Here is a 9,257-nt window from a genome sequence, read left to right on the forward strand (position 1 = left end):
AAGATGAAAGAAACTGTACCTATGAAAACGCACACTGGAAAGGATTTATAGTTCTCATGTAATATGACTTAACCTTAATAAACTCCAGGAGGGAAATTAAGAATTGATTTCATAGACTTACAGTTGAAAAAAGAAATTGTTTCCAATTTACAAAGGAAAAAAATTGGCTAAAATTTTAGATAACACATGAGCCTTATTCTACAAACTGATTGTATTTAAGAACCTATAACCAACAATGGTTAAAGTTTTCAGAAAGTAGGATTATTTAGTTTATATATTTATTATCATTATTATTGTTATTAATGTATTTTTTGTGCACGCCTGTGAACACACCACACCAGGAGCCACAGCACAGGAGTGGAGGCCCAAGGATCAATGGCAGTAATCGCTTCTCTTCTTCTAGCATGCAGGTCCCAGGATTTGTACTCAGGTTGATGATCTTAGCAACATGTGACTTTATCCTCTGAGCCATATACAGGGTCATGTATGAGTATTAAGCAAATTTTCTCCTACCCTGAATTACCTCTCTTTTCCCCCATCTAAACAAGTAGTCATCAGTTCTTGTATTTTTACCACAAACATGCAATGAGTTTTTTGTGGTTCCCATTGATATATGCTACTTAAATGTGAACTTTTATGGTTGACTGTCTTCACTGGTACCATCTAAACTAACTCTGAAATAAAATTGAAAAGCTATAAATTAAAAAGCATTAAACATGGTCTCCAATGCCCTGTAAAGCAGCCTCGTGTCAGGAGCTAGAAAGCTCACTGGTGTTTTCTGTGTACATGTACTTATTCAGAATATATGAGCAATGACCCTCCTGGTATTTAAGAGTCCTTCAAGTCCTATGACTGTTATCATTCTGACACAATGAATAGACAAATCTATACAAGCACATCAGTCAATTGGTATTCAAATTAATCCACATCAGAATACACAGATGAAATTCATCCAGAAGTCTGGTTAACATTCCTTTTTTTTTTTTTCAGATTTGTGTCCTCTCTTGACACATAGACACAGGGAGAGAATTAAATGATGAAATACAATCAGCAGGAATTGCAGAGTATTGCGTGGGAGAGGAATAGCCTGGAACCTTAGCCAATGTGAAGTAAGAGCTAGTGAGAAGAGGCTATACTCTGAATTCAGTGTTAAAAGAGAGTTAAGGACTGGTGTTACAGATGAAGAATGTTCATTTTGTACACAACTTTAATGTAATGGTAGTTCTCCCAAGTCCTTGGTTACATACTTGATTCACATAAATCACCTGATTTAACAAGCCACTGAAAATACAATATTTTACAGAAGCATATGAACAGTGCAGTTGAGACTTAGAAAATTTGAATTCTTAATCTAAGGGTGCTCTTTCAAATTACCATTGTCTGACTTTCAAATCTTTGTACCTATGTGGCTCCAGAGCACTTGTGTTTTTCGTTTTGTGTGTGTGTGTGTGTGTGTGTGTGTGTGTGTGTGTGTGTGTGTGTATGTGTGTGTGTGTGTGTGTGTGTGTGTGTGTGTGTGTGTGTGTGTGTGGTGTTTTTTGTCCACTTCAATGGAGTGCTTTTTAAATTTCAGAAAGCATTGAAATTAACTGTTTGGTTTCTCAGAAACACAAATATCTGTGCTTGACTCCCAGATAACCTGATTGAATAGACTGCTGGTGGGTCTCTGAGATTTTGTTTGGCAGAGAAGTTTCTAGAGGACACCTGCACTCCTTCTTAGAGATGCCTTGAAAAGGCTTATGAAACACAGAGTGATGTTGCAATAGCTAATGTCACCAGAATCCCTCTGCCATTTTCTGTCTGTAAGACTCACATGCTGAAGTCATAAGGTTAGACATTTCAGGAGAGATTTTGAAAACAGTTGTGGGGCACAGCTACCTCCCATAGAACATATTAACCCCTGGAAATCCTTAGCACAAAACAACAGCCTGATTATCAGAAATGCACTCGATGCCTGGAGGGACAGACAGCGTGTGAAGTGAAGACAAGCTGATCATAAATGTAAGACAGTGAGTTCTAGAAAATATTTAAGAAGTTGGTTTTTGTCAGTGACATTCTGTAACCTGTTATTTGGGACAGGAACAAAAGCCTGAAGAGAAAACGTATACTGACAAAATTTTGTGTGCTAGGTAGTAGATGGGTCTGAAGAACACTATGAATCACCTACTGGCTCACTCTCACAGTTAAAAAAAAAAAAGAAGTTTATGACTATATTTCCTGCTTTATCACCCCACACACACCTCATGCAAAATTAAGGTGGTAAATCTCATTATATCCCTAAACTGCACTGAGAGGAAAATGAGAGAAGACCGGAGAAACAGACACCCCAAGTTACATGTTATGGCATATGTAGAAAGCGGTGAATGGAGTCATGTTTTGTTTACGTCTCACACACTTTTCCCATAGTCTCTTCCTTTGTAACTGTTCTGCTTCTAATCCCTGAAATCTTGAAATTCAAGGAAGAGACAGCACAGTTTCTAGAATAGCTCTCTTGCTGAAGGGCCAGGAGCCTCTGGAGGACTACTGCTTGGTGGTTGAAAATTGTTAGTTAGCAACAAGGCATGGCACTATATGTCTGCAGTTCCAGCACTTGGCAGATGCAGGCAAGGAAATGAAGAAGTGAGAGAAGGCCCCAGTTATACAGACAGTTGGAGCCCAGCTTGGGCTCAATGAGACATTGTGTCCCCTGCACAAATAAATAGTTAACCACAAATAGATAAAATATTGAATTTTTTTTTTTTAATTTGGCAGACTTTCTGGAAACTCTGAAGGGTAACAGCAAGAACTTCCCTCTTGGGACACAAGAAGTATATCTGTTAACAGGAAAGGGAAGTTCAGCTTAGAGCCAGTTACTGTCCCCAGGCATCCCACACATATTTATTTGCCTTTGAAATCTTACTTCAGAGCCTCTGTTTCCTCGAGAACACAAAGGCATTGTGGGCTGCCTTGTCTGCCCTTTGCTTCGTCAATCACAGAATAGTTCTCCTGTACGGCGAATGTGCCATTTTCCTCCAGAGTGTTTTCTGCCTATACCAAACTTCTGCAGTCAGACTCCACAGATGGCGAAGTTAGCTGCTCAGCCCAGCCCAGGAAACAGCCATGACTGCTAAGTCAGAGACTGTCAAGTACTTCGTTTATCCTGCGATTCTCCCTGCCTCTCCTTGAGGGATCTCAAGGGAGCTGGCATGTCCTTTTCGTGATGCTGAAAGCTGCTTCTTTAGTATTTCTTCTCACACACTATTGCAACTAGAGCTTGCAGGGACACTGCCTCCTGACTCTGCCCACACAGAAAATTCCAGAAACTGGAAGGCTGCAAGTGGGTCTTTCTGATTGCTCTCAAGGAGATAGCTATCCAGGAAATGTCAGCTCCGAATTTAAGGAGCCATTCAAACTCTCCCAGGGCATAATATTAGACTGGCTGTAGGAACGCCTTGGAGCCAAGTCTGCAAGATAGAATGGCCTTCTGGGAGAATGAAACTGTCCTCCTGCCTCAGTGGTCTGTCTGTACATGGCCTCCAATTCATTTCGTTATGCAGTGCAAAGTAAGCTTCAAAGGCCCCTTTTCAGGAGTCACCTGGCCATAGCAAGAGCGCATAGAGAACAACCTGGGCTCTGAGTTGACCTATCTTGTCTTATTTCTGTGGCCCCTTCCCTGCACCCACCTTTTCAGGGCCACTTGCTTGGAAACTTTGCTGTGCTTTAAACCCAGAATTAACTCTCCTGGCAATCTTTTGTCCCAAAGCACCAAGGTAGGAAGGAAGACCTCATAGAAGCTCGCTTAGGGAAGTCTCCATTCTTGGTCTTCTCCCAAGACCTTCCAGATTTACTGAAGGGATGGTGTCTTGTCTATCGGAAGTTGTGGTAGTGAGGACAGCAGCTGGAGTCACTTTGGAGAAACCTGGCTTTTTCTCCTGGCACCGGTCCTACCTGGGGGACAACTGAGGTATCACAGCCAGAGACAATCTGGAGCTTAGGGAAAATGAATGTGCTCTTAACCCACAAAGGTATGCAGCCTTACCGAGTACACATGACTCCTACTCTCAGGGTCTCCTAAGAGCTCTTGGGTATAATTTATTATCATTCTTCCTGCTAGAAACTTGTACACACACACACACACACACACACACACACACACACACACAAACACATATGTCAGTTACCCATTCTCCAGTTACCCACTCTCTACTTGGTTGGGTCAATGGACATTTTAACTCGAAGTTTTGACTTTAAGAAAAAGTAATAAATATTCACAAAGGAAATGGAAAGGAGATGCACCTATCAAATTGTGTCAGAAACACATCTCAGTTTCTTTGAACACAAGGGTCAGGTTCTGTCAGGTCTTCTGTCAGGTGTCTGGATGGTGCTAACCTTGAGACAGGGGTGAGGAGAGCTGAGACTTTGGTAGATCTGTTGGCTGTTTTTACTGTTTTGTGAAGACAATGTTTTCCTCCCAAGCTCTTTGACAAACTCTCTCAAGATACTATGCTTTCTTTTCTTTTCTCTCTCTCCCTGTTCACCTCTCTCCTGTGTCAGATGAAAATATTGTAATTGGAGGATGAATCTATCCGTCCCAGTGGGTATCAGCCTGGCTGGGAGCTTCAGGAAAGACTACCCTGGCATGGGCGATTGAGACAAAAGTCACAGCTCAAGTTCCACCCCGCTGCTGCTTTGATACCAGCTTCCAGCCAGCAAGCATGAACTGGGGAGACTGGTACATAGTTCTCCCTCCAGCAGAACTCTATGTCCTGTGGCCTGGTCGTTGTGTACTGAAAGTCCCAGAGCAGGCAGGAAGGTGCATCCTTCCTGAAGTCCAAAGTCCAGCAGAAATCCCAGAGCACGCACCTGGAGGGAGTGTGAGGGATGCAATACCCAGCTTTCCACCTGCTGCAGACTGAAGTGTGCATCCACAAGGCCTTCCAGCGCCATGGTTGTGCTCCCCCTCCCCCATCCTTTGAAAAGGAGAGTGAGAAAACACCCAGGCGGTTCTCTTTATGAGGGCGGGACGCTTAAGCAGGACTTAGGATTCACAATTTCTTTCTTGGTGACACCTAAACAGAACACCGTGCTAGAAGGTGCATTTCAACTCTCTGTCTTTCACTCTCTCCCGCCCCCCCCCCCTTCCACCGCGCGCATCTCCCTTCCTGCCTCCCCTAGCTTCAGCTAGAATTAGACGTAGGCAAGACTGAAACCCAAGCTGCAACTCCACCGCCCTCCACTTTGGTGTCAGGCATAACAACTGCTTTTCTTTCAGGTGATTCGGATGGATAGGAAACGCTCCCAGGAGGTTAGCTACCTTTTGAGCCCCACCCGAGAGGCTCGAGAGGCTCGGGCCTACTGAAGACCACTTTCTCTCCACCCTGAGGCGTGTCCTCCCCCTGAACCTCTTTTTGCCATGGCAGATGCAGTTAGAAGTGAAGGCCGAAGGAGAAAACTAGAAACAGATGGTAGAGCTGTGGCCTAGGAAGAGGTTCAGACAACACTGTGCTCCACGGATCTCCTGACCTCTCACAGGAGCCTGTGTTAGGATTTTCAGACACCTTAAGCTTTTCTGTGGGCCTGAATGACCCGAAAAGAAACAATGTGGGCAACAAAAGAGGGATTAGACTCTAGAACACAAAATATGTGAGACAATGCCGCAATCTCAGTCTCCAGAATACCTTGAAGACCAAAGTAAGAGGAAAATTTAAACCACTGTCAAAATGAGCACTCCTCCCCAGGTGTCGGAGTGCTTTAAACGCATAACGCCTGCAAGTTTCTTGGAATTTGGGGATAGTCTTCTAAGATATAAAGTGTCAGACTTATCTCCCAAGTACCAGACGCATGGCAATTAAGAACTTTATTACCATTAAAAAAAGGTCTTAATGATCTGTGCAATATAGATTTTGGACAAGACCAAAGCAGACTACGACATGCAACACCTTCCCCAAGTCCCTAAAGCTTGGAGCAACTGAAAGGAGACCCATTATCTCGGTCCAAAGGGTAGGAGATGTGGATGGAGGAGAGGGGTCTCCCACTGCCAGTGCCACTCAGAGCAAATTAACATTCCTTTCTTTTTTCAGTGGCGCATTTTCTTCGTCAAATACGGTAGGTGCTGGCAGCAAGCGCTGAAATAGCAGGCGGCCCAGCTCTGCGTTTCTCTGGCTGACGTGCTCTGCCGGCTTTGGCAACTCACTCCTTCTAATGTGCCCCCGAAACGTTTTGGCTCAACAGGTATCTCATGAAAATTCGCACTTAACCCTCGGTCATCTTCTTGAAGGAGACACTTTCTCGTTTCTTGCCCCTGCCCTGGCTGCTGCTGGCTGACCGCGACTCTTCCACGCGGAGCCCTGCGCGTGTCTAGCAGGCAGCCCCAGGGCCATCCATTAACCACCCACTCCGAGTGTCAGGGAAACTAAGCCCAGACGTGTCTCTCATCGCACACCCGGCTGGCGACGAAAAGCCCTTGCAAGCAACCCGAGAGTGCAGTGGTAGACTAGTTACGTCGTTTCGGACAAGCGATTTATCCTCAGGAAAACACACACACACACACACACACACACACACACACACACACACACACAGCTTTAAATAGAAGGTTGGGGTGACAAAGCCGTCGCTGTCACAGAAAGCAGGGACGACTTCTTGGCATTTAGGGATGCCAATTAAAATTCGGAACTGACCACCCATCATTGGCCATCGCTGAGGAAGAGGTAACCTCTCCGTTTCCCACCTCCCCAAACATGAATTATCATATCCACTGAATGCAAATGTGCTGCCTTCTGCGAGGGGACAGCCAGCTGCAAGCTGGACAATAAAGTGTTTCATAGAGACGCGGCCCGATTGCGGTTCAGAGAGGCACTCCTTTACAAAGAAAGAAGCGCCCAGTTTGTGCTGATAGCCTTGGCGCGCCTGGGCCAAAACTGCCCCTCCACCCCTCAAGGCACTGACACCCAGGATTGGAAACTAGCTTCGCTACAAGCTGCATCCCCCTGTGTCTGTCGGAGCTGCTGTGAGGATGGAGAAGAGATGGTTCAGAAATAATGGCATGAGTCATAAACACCTCTCGAGTATTCTTTGCAGCAATTAATGGGCAGTGGGAGCAGGAGAAGTTGTGGAATAGCTATGGGTTTATTTCGTCCCCCGGACAGCTCTTTCTCCAGTGATCCGACTGTCCCTTGCCTTCCTGCTTAGGAATAAATTTTCCATGCCACCCGCCCCCACTCCTTGTCTGTGCATGTGACACTGATTGTACCTGTCTGAACGCAGAGACTTGCCGGGGATTTTCTTTTTGGTCAGCTGCTAATGACTTTCCTTCTACCTTCATTCATCCTCAAAGGTGGATCTTTACACTCTGTGACAGCTCAGCCTCGTTTTAATTTTTTTTTTTTTAAACCACGCATTTAACAGAGCACCTAAGGAAGCTCCCCTACATTTATCCTTGCATAGGAAGCCACGTAGAAATAATTCAAATCTGTATGCAGACATTCATATTGGTGTGATCAAGCTGGGGAAGGCTCTATCTCGTAATGCATTTAAAAACCAGTGCATTCTTAGCATGTTGGCAACTTTGTTGTCCGAAATGGTTAAAAAGCACTCACGCCAATGTCTTCAATTAAAAAGAAAAAAAGAAAGAATCTGTGCAAAGAATCAAACCCCACGGATTCCACAAGAAATCAAGATAATCCTCACCACTTAAAAAAAAAAAAAAAAGTCTTGCAGAGGAATTCTGCGTGGATACCCAATAGTTAGGGGCTATAGGAACCAACTCACGTATTCGTTTGAGCATACTGCAAGAATATTTATTGAGCACAAGCTCAATCACCGCATTGAACGCCAAATCTGGCAAGCAAAATGCATTTCCTATCTGAGGGAAGGAAAAAGAGCTGAGAATCAACTCGTTCATCAGTATTATCCCGTTTATTTTATCCGTGCAAATTGCAAACTAAGCTTGCTAGCCTCTCCCAGGCGACAAGTCACCCCATCTCCATCCACAGCAGAGGGTACCCCCGAAAACAGACCTACCTTTTACACAAGACAGCGTCAATAAAAAGACGAGGTTCCAAAACGTAAATCCACTTTTAATCCCCATTTTCTTCTTCAGAATGAAGTCGAGGCGGCCACATTTAGCGCATCTTCGCGTGCCAGGCTCCCGGGGTTTGGATTCCTCTGCTCTGCTTTTCCCTTTGCGGCTCCCTTTCATATTATTCGCGAGCTCTGGATTCTGGCTCCTCAGCCCAGCGCAGTAGAGTTGTTGCTGTTGTTGGTGCGCGGTCACAGCTCGGAGTGAATGGTGTTTCTGGGATACCACAGCAACCTTGACGAGGACTCAACCATCTCTCCAACGGGGGCACAGAGTCTCCGCTACTCCGGATTCTGTCTTTTCTTTTGCGTTTTTTCCCCTCCACCAAAATTAACCTTAAATCTTGCTCCTTACAACCTACACCAGAAAGCCCCGGTGAGCCTCTGAAAGCCCCGCTCTGCTCTCTGATAAACTCCCCACAATATTTGAAATCTCGAGGCTTGGATTATTTTTCCCCCCGAATAGATCAATTCTGCCAGCAAAAGCAGTTCAAGAAATATTATGTTAGTGAGCTCTCCATTGCAGCCTGCGAATACAGAAGCATGCTAAAGGAGTATTTTAAAGTGAAGATCTATGTCGCTTTTAGGAGAAACCGTGAGGATAATGAATTGGGTTCTATGGATGCCCACGTCGTTAGAATGGGACATGTGTTACTACAGTAGTTGCATATATCCCAGGCAGCCCCAGACATCTATTATACTTTGATTTAATTGAGAAGGGAGATCATAGAGAATTGATTTGCACGTAAAAATCTGCATATTCGGATACCTGCATGTAAAAATCATGAAGAAGATTTTATTATTTGGTAAACATATGCCACCCGTGGCTGGGGCAGGGGTAGGGTTGGGAGGAAAGTCATAATATTTCCCTAAATAGTTCATCTTTCATCTTCCCCAACCTCCTTGCAGCCGGTGTGCAAAAGCAGTTTAACCAGTTGTGTCTGTCATTTTCATCTGGAGAAAACTCATTTTTCTTAATTCTGAATTGATCCCAAATATGTAAATGGAAGGTTTCTTTCAAAAGGCAAAATGTATATGTCTATACATTTTGGACTTGGCAGCCCCATAAACCAGGCAAGGGTTAAGGATATACAAAGAAAGAGTTCTTGCGCCATCTACTGGCCATCTGCAAGCCTCCAGCTCCTCCTTCACATCTAAACCCTGTTTTATCTTCTATTGTAAAGATACATCCCCGAGAC

At 44.5% G+C, this 9,257-nt stretch overlaps 1 protein-coding gene across 3 annotated transcripts in view; it reads right to left on the reverse strand.

Annotated features, from left to right (window-relative positions):
* The window catches only part of Csmd3 (CUB and Sushi multiple domains 3), a 1,137,155-nt gene extending 1,128,731 nt beyond the window's left edge, over positions 1 to 8,424 (reverse strand). For 2 of the 3 annotated variants that reach the window (XM_036207646.1, XM_036207645.1), the window contains exon 1: positions 8,002 to 8,424. In XM_036207646.1, the coding sequence (XP_036063539.1) occupies positions 8,002 to 8,179 (178 nt within the window). In that variant the 5' untranslated portion in view covers positions 8,180 to 8,424. The remainder of the gene's footprint in view (positions 1 to 8,001) is intronic. The other variant, XM_036207647.1, reaches the window with a different exon arrangement.
* Positions 8,425 to 9,257: the final 833 nt, after the last annotated feature.

The sequence above is a fragment of the Onychomys torridus genome, chromosome 16 (assembly GCF_903995425.1).
Source record: "Onychomys torridus chromosome 16, mOncTor1.1, whole genome shotgun sequence".
NCBI lineage: Eukaryota > Metazoa > Chordata > Mammalia > Rodentia > Cricetidae > Onychomys > Onychomys torridus.